This window comes from Bactrocera dorsalis, chromosome 4 (genome assembly GCF_023373825.1).
Source record: "Bactrocera dorsalis isolate Fly_Bdor chromosome 4, ASM2337382v1, whole genome shotgun sequence".
In the NCBI taxonomy this organism is placed as follows: Eukaryota; Metazoa; Arthropoda; class Insecta; order Diptera; family Tephritidae; genus Bactrocera; species Bactrocera dorsalis.
The window spans coordinates 30268071-30287557 of NC_064306.1; the positions used below are offsets into that span (position 1 = coordinate 30268071).

At 35.5% G+C, this 19487-nt stretch overlaps 1 protein-coding gene across 2 annotated transcripts; it reads left to right on the forward strand.

Annotated features, from left to right (window-relative positions):
* Positions 1 to 2691: 2691 nt before the first annotated feature.
* Positions 2692 to 9407, forward strand: LOC105224219 (protein cramped). 2 transcript variants are annotated; one of them, XM_011202233.4, is made up of 9 exons: positions 2692 to 2882; positions 3335 to 3604; positions 3689 to 4088; positions 4176 to 4379; positions 4438 to 5822; positions 5879 to 6028; positions 6103 to 6589; positions 7614 to 7762; positions 7843 to 9406. In XM_011202233.4, the coding sequence occupies exons 2-9, from the start codon at positions 3347 to 3349 to the stop codon at positions 7942 to 7944; spliced, it is 3135 nt and encodes a 1044-aa protein (XP_011200535.2). In that variant the 5' UTR covers positions 2692 to 2882; positions 3335 to 3346; the 3' UTR covers positions 7945 to 9406. The 2 variants fall into 2 exon arrangements, with proteins under 2 accessions (XP_011200535.2, XP_011200536.2); XM_011202234.4 differs by lacking the exon at positions 2692 to 2882 and adding an exon at positions 2944 to 3090 and having other exon boundaries at positions 7843 to 9407.
* Positions 9408 to 19487: the final 10080 nt, after the last annotated feature.

Sequence of the window (19487 nt, forward strand, 5' to 3'; positions counted from 1 at the left end):
CGACATTTTTTCACTTAAACGAAGTTTCAAACCGGAACTTTTTGACATTTAGCAAAGGAAGAGGAAAAATAGCGGCAGTTGGTGAACAACTCAGCGTCATGTTGAATATCAAATATAGTGCTGCCACTTATTTGACTGAAAGTTTACTTAGCAAATTTGAAATAAACGAATGGAAAAAAATATGTTGTTTATTATTGAACTTATATTAAATATTTATATATTTTCTTTAATTGTATTAAATTACTACATTTAAAAAATTGAGAAAAAGTAAGTTCATAAAAACATAAATTTATATTTTTTGTTTGTAATTTCGTAATTAACTTAAATAAGTCAATGTAGTGTTATTTTCGAGTAGACGTTTCTTGTATTGTTGAACTCTTATACGAGAACAAATCCCACTTTGACATTAAAGCTTTGCTTAGTGAGGGATTATATAGACAAAAAATAAAATATTATTTATAATCAACTAGAAGATGTAATTAAATTACATTACATTATTTAACACGACGAAGAAATACACGTTTCCAAGTATACAATCAGAAACTTCAACGATTACGTTCAAAATACGATCACAATCCGATTGTAATGAGATAAGTGAGGCTTAATATAAGTAGGTCTTACTTACAAATTATCCACGTATGGTATATAACGGCGCGGAAGAAAGCAGAAGTGGGCCAGAGAACATATATGATATGATATCATATACGTTGTCTGAGAGGGCCTATGTCTAATCATATGGTAATGTTTTGTTCAACATTCATCGAATATAAATACAAACTCGACGGTGATTTTATAAAAAAAAGAGTTCCATTAGCACTTTTTGCTGGAATAAACGAATATCTGAGCAAATTTTCGAGTCTGGCAGTACTGTAGTTCGGACGTGAAATAGATTTTAATTTTATATACATATAGGACAGAAGATCAGGTAATCAACGATTTTTATTTCGCCACTATAAAGTTATCTGATATTATTTCTGCTTCTTAATACCCTTTTCTTTGCTAATAATAAGCTCAATTAAGGACTTACAGGACACCAAGTTCAAATGGAAGGACACCGAAGAAAAACACGCCAAGTGACAGCTCAAAACTTACCGCAAGCCGAATGGGCTTGTAATGTAATGTTAGTAACGATGACACATGGAGAAAGTGCAGAGAAGTAGACATGAAAGACAATGGAACATATCTGTTTCTATACGGCCTTATCTAGAACTCGTCTTTGACCTCTAGGATCTACGCAATTATGGGACTAGAAAGGAAAACATTAGTTCCTATTAAAACGAGCCTCCATCTAGTAATTTAAAGAACCAGAAGGTCTATGTATGTCGTCACAGCGAACTAGTGTATTCTAACCTAACCTAATAGGGTATTATAATAAACATATTTATTCAACTGTTGTTGATTTTTCTTTGAATTACACAAATTTTAAGTGGAAAGCATTAACAAATAAAAATAAAAATTTATTAAGATCATAATTTTCCGAAATGTTCTCGTATTAATTATGGAAATAATTAGCAATATTGTTCAAGGAGACAAAAACAACGTACGAGATGATTATTCAAACCTATATAAATGACAAGAAAATCTCTGAAAGATCTAAGCTGAGGAGCTAGAATCGCAGAAAATTTTAGCACTGAATACATCAGGTAAGTAAGGGAGCGACAAAATAGTGTTACATTTTATTCTCTGCTGAGAAAGAATATTATATTTAGAGCATACCGGCTATCGTTTTTATAATTTAGAAAAGCAAACACCTATTTCAGAGTGTTTTGTATGTGGATTCATATCCTATAAGAATGCCCAAGAGCTACAAGTCTTAACTACCGACATAAAGGCTCAAAGTCAAAGTGACAGGTAAGGAAGTGGTACAAGAAAGTGCTTTCCCGTAAGTGGATTGGGGACGTGGCAATACAACTATGTCTGAAATCACTTCGCTCATACATATTTATATTGCGAAATTCTGACTAAGTCTGACAAATTACTCTTTTGAACAAATAACTAAAGCCACCAAATCTAGACATAAAATTTAATGGATGCGGTTTGACTGGGAAGATTCTGAATCTGAAGAATAACACCGTCAAGAGGTGAATGTTAGGCATGGCGTATAATTCGTTTGAATTTTATTGAAAAGCTTTTCGTATTTCAAACAGATCTATGGGTTATTACAAAGCTAGTATTACTTTCCCAACTGCAAATAATTATATAAATAATTATATAATTATAATTTTTTGTGTGTCTTTTTTACTTCTTCCTTCCAAATATTTTTTAATTTAATTAATTTAATTAGAAAATTCTTTGCGTATGTTTATTTAACAGAAATGGGTGAAAATTAATAAACTGAAATGTGTTCTTTCAAGTGAAACGTAGTGTTTCTAGCAAAAGTGTAAAACTCGCTTCTGGACATGTCATCAAAAAAGACCTTCATTCAAATTTTGACTATGAGTTGCGTCCATCGAATTTCTGACAAAAACTATATTTACATACAATATATCCTATAAGACCAATGATTCGTTTACTTATTTTTCAATTATCATAAATTTGCACGCTTAATTTCACTATTAAACAAACTAATAATATGGCAACATTCCGTCAATTAAAGTCAACGTCTCCAGAATCCCGTAATTTCTATTGACATATTTTTTCAATCATCTGCAACCCAATCAGCAGATGGTAGTATTTTGGCAAAGTGCATCAATAAACAAAAATCCTATGCAGGCGAAACAACAACAACGAAGTAGTAGAAATAGAAAGAAAAAGGGGAATAGAATTCTTGTACTGAGTTGTGAACACCAAGAGAATATACAAATAAATGAAAACAATGTGAAAAGTGTAAATTATTAATGCATTTTGTACATAAAAACGGCGACATTTGGACGGTTGATTAGGTAAAATAATATAGCAAAGCGTTTGTAATAATATTTTGTAAAAGGACTGATAAAAATAAATAAAAAGGCTGAATATGCAAAGCCATCAACGAAACGAAAGTCGAGCGCCATTTTTGTCAGTTGTCAACTTCGTGTTTTCGCAAGTGAATTTAGTGAAATTTTATCGAATAATTTTACATTAAATTTCCGCTGAAAATTATTAAATTTGGTAAATAACGAAAATTCAAACTGTTTAGAATGTTTTTAAAGCAGTTATGTGAAAAACTTTGCAGTTTAAGAGAAGTTATTTGCAATTGAAATTCAGCGTGCCGACGAAGTCGAAAGGGCGCAATTAAAATTTTTTGTCGTGTTAAATTTTTCCAATGAAGTCTTCTTTAAAAGGCTTCTGAAAAAATTCTCGACCCGATGAAGATGTTTGGAATTTTTATAAAAAAATATTTTATTTTAATTAGGCTGCACAGAAAATGAGCGCCAATGCGCTGGGCGGGGACGAAAATCAGACGGCATTGTCGATTACGACGACAACTGTACCACCCGGTCAAGAATTCATTGATGAGTTCGAGGAGTTATTGGAATGCAATGAAACTCAAATCCGAATCGGTGAAAGAGTGACTCTTGCCATAGCGAGCAATGGCAAAAGCGTTGGCGGCGGAAAAAATGTCAACGAGCGCAAACCAAATGGCCATGTATCCACAAATTGCGAAGAAAAATCTCGCTCCGAGGTATGAATGCTTTGCGGAAATGTGTATGTGTTATATGAAATGAATAAATTAAAATTGGTTTGGAATTTTTTAAAACGATTTTAGTTGGATTCCGAGGTGAGTGAGTTACTGGGTTCTGTGATAATGCATAATTGTACGGGAACTCGTGCTAGTGCACGGGTCATACAAAAAATGAAACAAGACCAGACGCGACCATTAACACCACCAAATGAACGCGATCCACAGCGACGTGACGAGAAGTCAATGCAAAAAACTCCATCGCAATTACGCAGCATTAAGCCGACATGGACTAATTTAGAACGCAATCACTTTTTTGATGCGCTTAATGAGTTTGGCAAGGATTTTGATGCACTCGGCAATTATATAAACACAAAGTTGAAACGCAGAAGCACAGCAGACAGTGCATTCAAGACGAAAGAACAAGTGCGACAGCACTATTATCAGACGTATCATAAAATCTGTAAATATATAAAATTCTCTGACGGTAAGTGGCCTTGTTAAATATATTTATTTGCATACATATGCATATTGTATGTAATATAATTTTTAATTTTTTCTTTATTTGTTACAGAAGTTAAGAAACCGGCACAGGAGTTATATGCGCTTATCAATTATGGCGAAATGCGACGGAAACTTCAATTTGTAACCGATAAACACTTCATGAAGTTGCGAAATCTTGTCTACCATGGTCACATAACTGTGCGTTGCAAAGGCAAAAACCTGCGTATTAAGACACCATCATGCAAGGCGTTAAGGAGACTAAACCAACTTGATGGTAAATAAATTTAAGCATGCAATTAGAACGTCATTAAAATTTTTGTTTGCAATTGCAGATTCACTTGAGGACATACGATTGCCATCGAAAATCGAAGTAATCGTTAGTCCTGCCACTATGGAAGCCTTCGGACGTGTTCAAACCGTTGCACAAAATCCACGTGTCCGCACTACGGTGCCACTGCACAAGAAACTGGTGAATTTTATCAAAACGTTTCAAATGAAATGGCGTAGTGCCGAACAGAAAATGGCGGAAGAAGAAATGAAATTGTTTCCTTCGTATTGTGCGCCCACACCCACTCAACATTCAAGCGATTGTAACGGACCGCAGTCTGCCGAAAATTCTGAGCGTCTGCCAGCCTTTCAAGATCCTGAAATGTGTTTTTTACCCAAACCCGGTGTGCCTATACATCGTCCATTGTTGAGCATTACAGAGTACCTTGGTAGTGGGAATATCTGTTTGGCCGCCTACGAAGAACGTATGGGCGTAAAAGTGCGTGGTGAAACGTTATCACAAGATCGTGCCGCCAATAAGCGACCACGCACCGACAGTGGTTCGGAGAAACGTTCGCCTGATTCAAAGAAAAATAAACTTTTCAACAGTCCACCATATGAAAAATTAGACAGTGACGGCCCAGTTGGTGATAATGTGTTCAAAGAGGAACTTGGCGTGATGTACGAACAAGACATATTACCTGGAAAATGTGAAAGCAGTAGCGATGAGTTAAGCGATGAACTGCAAGAGTTGTTGAATGCCGATTTGGATAGTAGTATAGTGATAAAAGAAGGTGCTGAGAACTCGCAAGAGGAAATAAAAATGTCATTAAACGCAAGTGATATGACAACAACAATAACAACTAATGCAAGTTCAACAACATTCAATCAAAACCCAAACACTGCCAATAATCAAGCGCGTATGCGACGAGCTGTCAACGCGCGTGCTGGACGTGCCAGCGCATCCAATTTTAAGCCATTAATCAGTGAGGCAGTGATACGGCGCATACGAAAAGGCTGGACTATATCCACGGCTGCGGATATAACCATCGGCGATCTTTATGTTGTGCTCGGACAAGATTCGAAACTCGAATTAGACTACTATTGGACTGATAGACAACAACAACCAAGCGTGAATACCGTTAACACCAGCAATGCTTTGGTTAATGTAAACAATATGCATGTAAATAGTGGCTGCAGTTTGACCTTCGGTGGCGCTGCTTTGGAATCTATGACGCAATCAGATACAAAAGTGTTTATGCAAAAGCAAAATGGTATGCCATATAATCCCAGTGAATGTGATGACCCGGAGTTGTTGAAATCGCTCTCAACCGCTGGCGTTGCAAATAAGCTTAAGCATCTGCTCTTGATTGCCAATCTGAGCGAGCGCATGCGCAAGAGACAGTGTTCCTGCGGACACACATGTGAGCGTAATGTAGCCAAATCAAGAGTAAGTGACGCGCAACGTAATACTTTTTTTTTGAAATTTATAAGTTCATTTTTTAGATGGAGCGCAATTTGGCTACAAAGACTTACGTGTCGACAAAAACATTTTCGACCAACATCAACAATGAGAGCAATAATGTTTTTCGTCAACCTGTTGCACCTATACGACGGCCACTTTTTAATATGGACAGTGTCAAACAACTTAATCCGGTAAGTGGGCGCAAACAATATAACATTGTCTCTTCAAGTGTGGTAATTTGCTTTCGTTTCTGTTCACTTCACAGTTGTCACGTCAAAAGCAATCAATGCGTCAAGTGTTGGTGCAACGTATGATATTGCCCGGTGGCAGCACCGCCAATCAATCATATGATGTGTTGAAAGTTAAAAATATGGAAAACACACTTGAAAACTCTGCTACCAATACAGTGGAACAAAGTACATGCGCAGAATCTCTTACGTCTTCTGAATCAGTTAACTTGTCTGCAGCTAAGACAATGACGGAAGTGTCAACCATAGTGCCGCTACATCACAATCCACCAGCGAGTAGCAATTCCTCACCCTTTATTTCAATTACAAATATTAATTATGGCGATAGCGACGCAGCTGCTGGTTTAGAGGAGGTGGACAATAATCCTTCAACTTCTGGAGCTTATAAAATGACAGCTAACAACACTGATCTTGTTGCTCGATTTTTTCAATCCTCTGCTGTTGATAACGCTGATATATCGCTCTCTTCGTCATTTCCCGATAGCGCCTTCGATGAGTCTACAAGTAAGTAAAGTATTTTATTAGAACTATTTTGTCATTTTCCCCAGAGCTGTATGGAAGAATTAAGTAAGGGTCCTGGATGCAGTGAAATGCTGACAAGGAAGCTTCAGACATATCAAAATACTGCACTGCGGACTATAACGGTATTGCTCTTGATATCGTCTACCGAAAATCTGCACAGGGAGGCCCATATACTCCCAGTTAAGTAGAATAATTAAGTCTTCTCCAAGCAGTTTCTGCTGGGGTGTTTTCGTAGAAATCATCCCCTTTCTCACCCGATTGAAGCGGAACCGCCTCCTAGAAATATGAATAGGTCCTTCCTTAACTTCGTCGACATAAGACAATCCGCCGACCAGACATCGGACGCAACTAACTTCAGACATGCACTGACCGCCATTCACAGTGGAGCCATATACACCGTCACCCACTCCTTCTTGGAGTCAAACCACCACCACTTGCAGACGCAAGCTCCATATTAATAGATATAAAACTTTCGATTGTAGTAAAAAAAGTTCGTTATAGTAGAAAAATTTATATCAAAAAGTGCCAAACGCCTTACATAGTAATCCATGCCAAATCCGGTGAATATATCTCGTCAAATGAAAAAGTTTTCCATGTAAACCCTTGATTTCGTTCGTTCAGTTTGTATGGCGGCTAGTTGCTATAGTTATCCGATATCGGTATCGACAAATGAGCAACTTCTTTTTCTATGTTGCAAGGCCTTGATTTCGGATGAATATAGTTTTCAAAAGCTACTTTGATCTTTTACAGCGGATTAATCATCCGATTGAATGATGATTTTAAGGCATGTACTTTAAGTCCAGCGAACACTTGTACTTATCTTTTTTACGCTTATTTCTAACTCAGCAGTTAGCAAGTTATAAAAATAAATAAATGTATGCATTTCGGCCACGGTTGCAATCATATTCAGTATTTTGCAATTTACAATTTTATTTTGAATTTTTGCTCCCAGCATTTATTATCCAAAAATTTTTAATTTGAAAATTGTTAACCCTGCTTTCGACAGGTACCAGCTCGCTCAACGGTATGACCCCCACACATTTACTGCGTGAGTCCACGTCGAATTCGCGTTGGCTTGAAGAGAACATCAATGATTTCTCCCTAACCAGTCTGCTGGGCCATTTGGATGAGATCAATGCAACTCGTGATATTTTGGTAAGTTCGAAATAACTTTTTTCTTTAATAAAAAATGGCACATATTATATTTCCTATATACGCATACGTTTAACTCTCAGGATCCCTCGTCGAATTTGTCGGTGATAAGCGAGAGCAGCGTCGATTATATGCATAAATTTCAAGAGATTACTGCCTTAATGCAAAGCCAGGACAAGGATTAAAGCCCATATATAAAAGTTGTATACTTTCTTACGCTGAATTTAAGATCTGCTAATGGCTGGCTGTTGTGCCACGCCGAACTATATACATACATAGATATTAGTTAGATATAGTATCAACACCAATAGTCTGTAAGTGAAAAATGTTCGACCTTTTAGACTTCCACGCCCATTATTTTTCATTTCTCCCCTCAAAAGTATGAGTCGTGAGGTCGCTGCATCTGCATCCACATTTTTTGCACGTATTTATATACATATACATATTTATATACAAAGGATAGGAAATATGTATTCATTTATCGCTCACAATTATTTACTTTAAGTGAAATAGTTTTAATAACATTAATTTGTGCTTTAATTTATATACTCAAAACGATTTTATTTTTATGATCATCACACCATATAATATATGCTTCGTTTTTTTCTTCCTTCCTCCCTTTACATTCGTTCTATATGTATACATATTGTATATCTATATGGTTTACTGTATATATATATCCGTAGTTTTTAAGCTGACGTTGTGATTTACGCTAAAACTACACTCATGAATTGCTGCAAATCACAGACATTTAGTTGAAGCGCTTCCTGAAATGATGAAATTTGATCTTTTTCACAATTCTCACAAACATTATTTTCCAAGATTCTTCTTAAGTTGTCCCTTTTTGGTTATATCTCTTTTCGGGTGTAGTAGTTTATACATTTATCTCGTGTATTTGAACATTCTCATGTTTCGCACTCACACACACACTCTAAGAAACATTCATGTAACGAGTTAGTTGAAGTTGGCTTCCACTTTGTAATGTGATGTAAGATGGGATGACGACACGCAGTACATCAGATTACAATTAATTAATTATTAACTAAGTTTAAAGCATAAGAATATTGTTACTTGTTTGCCATTACCCTTGTTTGGTTTGTGGATACCATTCTTTTGATACGATCCTACTTTATAAGTGTAATATATGTATGTACGCATTGAAGTTTGTATTATTCGAGAACGTATTATTGAAGTCTGTATAAATCATTTATTCATCGTTCTTTATTTAGCTAAGTTAGCCTTTAGTCTTTAGGTAAACAACAAGCATCCTAACAAAGCAATAGTTTAAGCTGAAGCATACAAATAAGCACCTGCTTGTGACAGGTGTACAAGCACGTTAACCAACAAAACTCAAATATATATAAAATGAAAACAAAAAATATTTTTAATATCCCCTGAAAGTGAATTGTTTTAATTAAGAAAATTTTTTGAGGTTAGCAACATTTTCTTATGCGTTTTTTAATAACTCAAAGGTAATTTCTCAAATAGTTTGCATGAAATGTAATACCTAGATGGAAACGTCAGAGACCATATGAAGTAGAACGTCGCCTGAAATGCAAAATAACGTAACAACATTTTCGGAAATTTACAGTGGCATGAATGAAACACGAAATAAAATGGAGCATGAGTGAAAAAAATTTTAATATTGGTTAAAACTGGTTTATATCTGAGCGCAGAACCTAAAATATGTATGTATGTAATTTGCAGTAGTGAAGCGTAATCAATATGACACTCAATTTCGAATTTATTGATGATACGTTATTTTGCATTTCAGGTGACGATATATATAAATAATCTGCTTGCCGAGCTGAGCCAATTCAGTCATGTTCGTGTGTCTGTTCGTTTGCATAAGCAAACCTCGACCTAGTTTTTAAGATTTTGAGCAGAGGCATAATGTACTCCTCTCCAAACAGTTCCTGCTGGAGTGCTTTCCCAAAAATCTTCCTTGTAGTCACCTGCTTGGAGTGTGGTAGCTTCTCCTAGGAACATCAAAAGCTCATTCCTCAAAATCATTTCTACCTCGACGACATCAAACAACACGCCGACTAGACTTCGGACGCAACTAACTTCCGACATGCACTGACCGCCATTCACACTGGAACCATCACCACCTTCACCGGCTCTCTTTCAATGAAAAACGTACTTGCAGTCAAACCATCACCCCTTGCAGACGAAGAGCTGCCGTAAGAAATGAGAGTGATCCTTGCCCAGTAAAATTTATGGCCGTTTTTGTATTTTTAAATAGTTGTAATTGAACAAAGATTGATTGAGTACTTCGTGAGAATCTGGACAATCGACTTTGAAAAGAGGGTTAGATAAAAAGGCGTTTAAAGTTATAAGTGAATATATAGCTGACCTTGATGTCGATGTTTTAGAATTAAATATGACACATTTTTGAAGCCGTGAAACCCATGTAAGCTCTTAATCAAATCAAGGTACACTTGCCTTGGGTTATGTTGAAAATTTGTTATTGATCGCTGTGATTTATTCAAGTCTCGTCTCGAAGTCCGTAACGTATCCGGAATTTTTTCTATCAGAATACTTTCAACTCGACAGCATTCATTGAAGTTATTTCGGTAAAGCTCTCTCCATAAGAAGTTGAATTATAATTTTCTTAATATCTTCCACACCTTCATCTTTTCTACCTCTGTCTCAACAGACTAATTATCTAACTCTAACGTCTAAGAATATAATTTTTCTTTCCTGATGCAATGCTTTGCGGATTTGATCCGAGAACGGGATAAAAATTACAGTCGACAAAACACATCCCGCAAGAGAAGCCGCGTTATAAAGTCGTCAGAAGAGGCACTCCGTCCACATGTACAAAATTCGTTATTCTCTGGGTTGGTAAGGAAGTGGGCGAAAATTGTGCTAAAAGCGCCAATGCGCTGTTTAGGCCATGCCGTTCACATGGAAGATGTTACTCTAGCGAAAAGCTTCTTCACTTCGAGACTCATGAGTGCACAACGAAAGCAAGGGCGGCCACGTATTCAATAAAAGGATCAAGTGCATAGCAATCTATCTTGCACTTGAGAAGTACCACTGGAAGTTTTGTTTTTTCGGTACAAACTAACCCATGGTTTTAGTGCCAAAGAAGAAGAAGAGAAAGTTCTAAAAGGGCAATATTAAAACTTTGTATAGTTTCCGATCCTTAGTGTAGCGACTGCAGAGGTGAAGAAGTTTTCCCATTATCTCGTCAGTGGAATTATATGAATCTTATTTCACTAAACCATTGTTGTTGTGTCTTTGTCTTTTTCAAATTCTATTGTTCATCTTCCCTTTCATCCACTTTTCAATTTTACCATCCTTCTACTGTTTCCGTTGTCCGACTGTAAATACACGTTGTTATTGTTGTAACGATTTTATATTTCCCGTTAAAATGGTCAGGTTCAGATGAGTTGTCATCGAGGTCATCGAACAGTAGGCCCAGGAAACGTAGTCTATCGACGGGGTGGGACCATAGGTAGAGGTGTGTCAGATGTGTATGTTGCAAAGAGCTGATTAGAGTTATGCCGGGACATATGTATGTATATTTGGAATGTCGGAGTCGATTCTGGATTAGTCGGAGTTTAACCTTCCACAGTATCCAGAACGAATCTCGCAGGAACTCAAGCTCGTCGTCTGCAGTGGATGATGGTTCAGCTCCAAGTACGCCATTCACTGAGAGGAAGTGGGTGAAGGTGTTTATGGCTCCACTGTGAATGGCTGTCAGTTCATGCCTGAAGTTAGTTGTGTCCGAGTTCTGGTCGGTGTATTGTCTTATGTCGTCGACGTAGTTGAGGAATGACCTCTTGATGCTACTAGGAGATGGTACCGCTTCAAGCAGGTCAATATTAGAACACCTCAGCAGAAACCGCTTGGAGAGGAGTTCATTTTGCTCCTTAACTGGGAGCATACAGGCCTCACTGTGTAGGTGCTTGATAGGAGACATCAAGAGCCATTCCGTTATAGTCGGGCATGGACTATGGATGGCTGGATTACTATGTCTCGAAACGCGTCATTCCGATTGCGTACAAATCTAACCAACTATCTACGACGTACTTATTTCGAAAGTGTTGATAACCTCGAAATCAGACACTCTTTTAAATAAAGAAATTTGAGAGTTTTCCATTTTTACGCGTATATATTTTTTCTCTTTAGTATATCGATTGAACAGTTACATTTTATGTGTTTTAATTAATTCATTTCTTTTTTTTTTTGTTTGGTTTATTTTGTTTTGTTTACGGGTGAAACGTACCACTGTACTCCATTCGTAATGCTCTAGCGCTTAATCAAATTTTTGTTTCTCTGTTTTTGTTTTTTATCTATGATAGTACAATAAGATCGCATTTCGAATGTGTTTATAATCTTTTAAATTTTTTTTAAATTTTTTTTTTATTTTTTTATATAAATATTTACCCTTTTGCTTTCGATTGAATAGTTGCGTTTTTATTTAAGTTTTTCTTTTTTAATGTGTATATATTTTCAATTCAGGTGTACTAACAAAATTTAACGGTACATAATTGTATTTTTATTTAATTTCTCTTTCTAGTTCCTTATTGTATATAATTATTATTATGTCTTTAAATATTCATTTAATTTTAGTTTTCAAGTTTTCATAAGCATCGTAAATTTTTACCGTCTTCTATTTGCTTAAAAATAGTTTTAACAAATGTTTAGTTTGTGTTTTAAATTTTCTAGTTATTCCTTAGCTGATTTCATTGCAGTCAGCGTGCAGGTTTCCTTAATTATATTAAATATTTTTTCAAAAACTAATTTAGTAAATAGTTCTTAACACAAAATCTAATTAAATTGCTTTATTGAAGAGTGACAATTTTTGGGAGTTGGTAGTTGTGATTTGACGGTTGACAGATGACGGGAGATAGATTGTTTCCTTTTAAGTTAAAAAAAGCCGTGCTAATTCTCTAAATACTAAATATTTTTCGGAAAAAGTAGCAATCCAGTAATTGAGTTTTATATAGTATTTTGTGCTTCTAGCTTACTGAGGTGGGTAACAGGGATATACATATCTGGTTTCGAAATATTTTAGTGAACAATATTATTGACTGATAAATGCTATTGTACTCGTATAAGGAATAACATTATTCACCATAGCTAAATCCTCATGTTCAAAAAACCACTGCATACTATACGGCGAGATGGAAAGCCTTAAATACATGCAGGAACGCCAAGATCATGTGCAAGAAACCCTTAGGAAAACCCGCTTGCTTCTTACTCACGCGGTCTCGAAGGGATTGTCGGATGGATGTTGGCCTCATAACAGGTCACAACCTACTGGCATTACATGCGAACCGACGTAAGCGATAACGATACATGCAGAAAGCGCAGAGAAGTTAGCATGAGAGAGACGCTGGAACATCTCCTATGCCTTTGTTTGACAGTATCTAGAACTCGAGTCAAGTATCTAGGAGCTTAGGAGTTCGAGGAGCTGAACGTAGTACGAAACGTAGACATGAAGTCACTCCTAAAGTTCGCAAAAAACGTTGACGCCCTGTTTGACAAATTCTTCAACTCAAATTAAACTGAAACTCCATTTGGCATTACTAAGGAGGAATAAGGAGTAAGTTTATCGAATACCAAATGCTTGGGAGAATCCGAAGAGCATTTCAAAAATCTTGGGAATAAAAAAAATCTTCAGAAATACGTATTTTGATTGTCTTGGAGTATTTTGCAATATCCAACGAACTAGTCTTCGAAGTCCTAGAGTCTTTGGTGTTATTTATTGCATAACTTGGGGTATCTGTCTTCAAAACAGTACTGAATATATTCTTCTAAAGGCGTGGCTTGTAAGAAGTACTACTTTTTTATAAATATTTAAATTGCTGGAACACAACAATCGATAGTTCTCATCGAAGTCATCTAACAGTAGTCCCAAAAAACTGTACTCAATTTCGTCAGTGTTGGATCAAAGAGAGGAAAAAATGATGTATATCGATTGGGCTGAAAGAACTTACGCAGATAGTTTCTGCGTTGTTTTTCTGTTGCGGACACATTTTATACTTGACATTCGCTGGGGTTACTAAATTTAGTTTGGATATGTAGAAGTTTAAACTAATTCTGTATACAAAGTCACTTCTTGCAGTCCTACCGCTTGAACTCACGAACTCGCCTTCGCCGCCTTCGCGTTTACCTTCGCGTTTGCCTTCGGTGTATTTACCAGGTTCAGTTAATGCGGAATAATACTTCGATGGAATTCTGAACATGAAAGTTTAGCGACAGCAAAAATAATGCGAAAACTATTATTATAACGGGAAAATTTTCATTTTATTTTATTTTTTTTTTCGTTCTTTACGTATTTCTTTTATTATTGTTATTCTATTAATATTTTTCAATGCATTTATTGGATTTTGCTTAGCTTTTTTCTAATTGCGTGCCATTTGCAATGCTAAGTTCGTCTATGTATGTATGTACATTCGCTACATATGTATGTACATATATTTGTACATATGTATAAATATTTAATTGTATTGTTTAAGCATGCGCGTGAGTGCATTTCTCGTAGGCTAATCAATTCACTTTTTGCTTTTTCATAGTTTGCCATTGTATTGTTCTACTTTATATACATACATACATACGCATGTGTATGTACCATGTATTTTTGTATGTATGTATATATTTTTAGTTCTTTGAGTTTATATTTTTTATTCCTGTTGGATTTTGTGATTTAATGCATGCTTATTTTTGAACTGCTGATAACAACAACAATAACTGAAAAGGCACATTTTGATGAAACGCGTTTGCTAATGGAAAATGATTAAAGCGGGTGGCATTTTGTATGTGTGTGTGTGCGTAAATGTATGTGTGTGTGTGTATATATGTATATGATTGAGCCGGAGAAGTGAAATTGTATGAGGTTTAAAAATTCAAAATTCATATTAAGGTTAAGCTACTGCGGAGTTGTACTCACTATACTTATACAACGTAAAAATAACAAAAATACAATATAATGAAATAATTAAATTGTTTTTTAATTTTGTATAAGTTTGTTTGGTGTTAGTTATATATATATCCATAATTTTGTTGAATTTTCAAAAATTCCCTGCCCTCTGCTGAACCCTCCCAAACTGGCAGTAGATACCACAGTATCACGACGATTGCAGGGACGGCATGGCAACAGCTCGCCTCTGTTGCAGTTGAGAGGTATCTGGCCAAGGTTTGACGTTTAAATTAGCTGTTCGTTGCGCCTTGCCGCAATCGATGGAGACTCCAGCTCTGGGAGTATTCAATTTCAGTGCTCGCCGGTGGAAGCAAAGGAAGAGGAAGTCCTCCGCGCCGTTAGAAAGACCAGGCGGAGAGGGACCTTGCTTCACTTGGAAACTCCAATTGATGCCAAACAGCGAAAAGGAAGTACGACTGACGCGTTGGTGCAAATCGGCTTTAACCACGTAAGCGGTGTCTACGCCAACAAAGAAGCAGAAGCACAGCCCCTCAATAGCACAGCATTCAAATAAGAAGACTTACTATGGTTGGGGTACAAAGAAGGGTTGGATCAAGGAGTCATGCAGAGATCACCCTGGATGAATGCACACAAATAGTTCTCGAATGGAGTTTACAGATACCTAGCATTCTTCGTAATAAGATAACGGGGATTATCCGCAAGCGGACGTACTTTCCCCTACACTCATTGGTCCTAATATGCAACAGAAGAAATAAATAATTAAAGTTGGAATCTCTTGAAAAATCTCGAACAGAACTAGTTGTTCCCAGAAGAGAGCAGGAGAGCAGAGTAAAGAGCTCAGAAGTAAACAGCACAAGATAAACCTAACATCAGGAAGGCAACAACTCCAGCGGCAGCTGTAACCAAATCCGACAGTCAAAGTGTGGCTAAAAGAAGAGCAAAATTGGAGCTGTCACTAGTGCATCTGCCAAAGAATGACCTATTTTTAGCATCGATGATCCAACGAAAGCCAAATATATTAAGAAACGTCGTGCTGCCTACCTGCTCAGGGTACAGCTCCACCTGCTAACCAGAGAAGAGTTTACAAAGGAGCTCCAGGATTCCATTGATTGCCCAAACGCGGTTTTATCCAATTTTAAACTTGAACCGCCAGCCAAGAGACAGAGGTTTTGCTGAAGAAGCTATGCCGTCAGCTAACAGGCCGAAGACAAAGGGGTGTGACAGCCGCGAAATCATTTGCTGACACGGTCCGTCAACGCATTATGCTGTACTGGATGAGGAAGATCCCCAAGGAAAAATTGTCAGGGCTCAACGTCTGCTTCTCTCCCATGAAGTAATACATTGTCCAGTGATCCCGTGGGAGAGACGAGAGATGGAAATAGGTTAGGTTTAGCGGATTTAAGTCACGCTCTCCGGCTTTCGATGCTTCGTTCTACTATAAAAAAAGAAAAAAAAAAAAACGTCAAAAACGGATCCAGCAGGCCAAGGCCAAATGAAAGACTGCGACAGAGCCAAAAAACGAATTTTGGGAATTTAAAAACAAAACTGAACTTTTAATTTAAGAAATTTAAAAATACACAGTAGAAATTTAATATTTTTTGGGTTACATGCGATCGCCGACGCGGCGCTGAGCAGCAAACCACTGCTGCAGTGATGCCGGCTAATTTATTGTTTGTTAAAGTTATTGTCTTGTCGAGCTGAAATGAAATAGATGTGTCTAACTTAAGCCGTTTTCTTCAACTGAACAATTTAGAAAGGCTACAGCTGGCTTTATTCTCTGTGCTTCAGTGTTTAATTGAAATGTTAAAAAAATTGAAATCGAATTAAGCTATGGTCGGTAGTTTCAGTTGTAGTAAAATCATACGAGTATTTTTTGCTCCGCGCTTTAATTATTTTAAAGCTTACGGTACTTCGGTTTGTTTAAGAGTTAATACAAAATCGAGTCTCGAAAAAGTTGGCTGGCTTAACTCATATTGTCCTCATTAACTTTAATCGACTTGCGCTACTTTTTAGAAGAAAAATATCAATCTTGTTTTTCAACTGAGTAAATGTGAGTGTGAGGATGAGAGTGAAGGCTGCAATGAATGAAGGATATTACAAGATGTATTTATAAGCAGCGAATAGTTCCTTGTATGTGGTCTAATATAAAGAAATAAATAATCGTCACCTACAAGTAAAATGCAAAATTACGTAAAATCACTTTTCATCAGTTGACAGGCGAAGCGATATAATGGAAACCACTTTACTGAAACAAAATTTGAGTTTTGGTTATAAAATGGTTATATATCGGTTATATCTAACAGCGGTGTAACCAATATATAACCATTTTATAACCAAAATTCAAATATGGTTTCAAATTGAGTGGTTTCCATTATATTTGGTTATAAAACAATGTTTTGGTTATAAAATGGTTATATATCGGTTATCTCTAACAGCGGTGTAACCAATATATAACCATTTTATAACCAAAACTCAAATTTTGTTTTAAATTGAGTGGTTTCCATTATATTTGGTTATAAAACAATGTTTTGGTTATAAAATGGTTATATATCGGTTATATCTAACAGCGGTGTAACCAATATATAACCATTTTATAACCAAAACTCAATTTTTGTTTCAAATTGAGTTCTAGTAGTTATTGGCTGAAAATTTAATGCTTGATATACATTTGTAATATGATGTAGTGTATCGTAAGCAATAACAAACTCAGTTTCGCTTGTTTTGATGTTACGTTATTTTGCATTTTAGGTGACTATATGTAATAGAGGCGTATTTTGTAAGTGTTCATAGGTATTAGTTATCAAAAAGTTTTTTCCTTTAAATTTTTTTTTATTTTTAATGTAGGAGTCTGGTCTAAACACGTGGTTTAGAAAACCAATTTTGAAGTTTTTCTTATTAGCTCTTTATAGAATTTTGCCTAGTTTTTTATTCAGCAATTCTCATAATAGAATTTATGTTGCCTACATATACACATTGCTACCATATGTACACATGTATGTATGTATGTCTCTTTAATCAGTTTAGTTGCGAATTCGTTTCAATTTTCCTTTTTTTATTAAATAATTTTTAATTATTTTTTATTCGTTTCTATTTTCTTTTTGTTTTTAATAAATAATTTTTATTTATTTTTTCTTTGAAGTTCTTATTTTCATTTACTTCTTCGTTTCTTGCCGGCACAATGACTACAATTATTTACATTTTACTTGCATTTTTCGCTACATAATGTATATTTGAAGTTTTTCATAAGAATGGTATGCATAGTTCATTAATTTATTAGTTCCTTTCTTTACATATACTCGCATGTATGTTTACGCTAGTCGTTGCAACAGCTTTCCCGGCCTGTTAAGGCATCAAAACTTAACACTTTGAAAGTAAATTTCTGAAAGTAACTATTTGCAGCATGTCTTTACTTATGTGTAGAGTCTTGTGTGTTGTCCAAAAATTTTTAACAATTCTAAATCAAAATTTACCGTTATCGCTATTGATGTTTTAAATTTTCTCTGTCATAGATATCCGTGTATAGACTGCCACCCTCTGCTTTGTTGATTAAGAGTTTTAAATTTTGCTTCTAGTAACTCTACTCCTGTGCTATAAATACTATATTATAGTATTGATTGAGAGTAGTTTGCGTTTGACCACCTTAGAGTACTGTTAATTCATTATTAGTGTTTTTGACAATATCAGCCGTGTAGTGACGTCACAATAGCAAATTCTGTATAGCTTGGCTGTTGAAATTTCTCGCATTCGTCTATAAACTTAGCCATGCCTCCATTCATTGGTATAATTGAAATTTTTTAAAATGTGTCCTAAATCGGTTTTTGTGTAGGGGTCAACCACATTTTTCGGCTCTTCGAAGAAAGTAAATTTTACTTGCATCGAAATAAATCGAAATCGATTTTAAACGATTTTCTTTTTTCTATACATGTGGAGTAAATGTGCATGTGTATGCTCTACGTGAGGTTTGCTTATAAAACAGCAGCGCACAACACTGCGTATACGTAACTTTACTCTGAGTGGAAATTCGTACTACTGTTTGTACCCATGAATGTATGTATGTATACTGTGTGTGAATGTATTTAAAGATCTACTTTTTGTTGTTGTTGTTTGTAAGAAAGGCAAGCTAATATTTTTTTGAAAAAATAATAATAAAACAATATAAAAGTATACATAAAATTAACTGGAAATAAAATAAAAAAAAAAATAATTTTATTTATTTTGTACTCTAAAATTTTTTTAAAATGTACTAATTAATTTCTCATAACTTCAAAAATATTTCGTTATATAAAAAGATATTTCTCAGAACATTTCAGCTCCTATTTCAACATATTTATCCGTCAAGGCTCAACAATTGCAGTCCTTAGTTACATAAACATTATATTTTTTGTACACTCATATGAAAATACCGTTATTTGCCAGTAGCAATAAATATCCACATACGATTGCTGGAACATGTGTTCGCATGATTCCGGACACACAAGTGAAAGTGCTAATTTTGATTCCAAAAAAATTATACGGTCCTTTGTGAAAACTGCTGTACTTAGCATACATGGTACATACATACATATGTACTTACATATGTATATGATAAAATCAAAAAAAAAAAAAACATTAACTTCGATGGTACTGAAGCTATAAGAGAGATAATATCTCGAGAAGTATTAATGATAGCGATTTCAACATCGAATCTTTTTTATAGCAAATAAAATTTCCTATAAATTTGTCATGTACATTTTTTCTATAGCTTCTATCATTTACGAGATTTATACAAAAAAATACGAAATTCTTGAAAAAATCGGGTTTAGAGCCCCGTACTACCTCGCCGGTATGAGT

Coding starts and splice junctions, on each gene's coding strand:
- LOC105224219 (XM_011202233.4), top strand. CDS start 3,347: ATGAGCGCCAATGCGCTGGGCGGGGACGAAAATCAGACGGCATTGTCG. Junction 4,089..4,175: donor ATATATAAAATTCTCTGACG/GTAAGTGGCCTT, acceptor TATTTGTTACAG/AAGTTAAGAAACCGGCACAG. Junction 6,029..6,102: donor GTGTCAAACAACTTAATCCG/GTAAGTGGGCGC, acceptor TTCACTTCACAG/TTGTCACGTCAAAAGCAATC.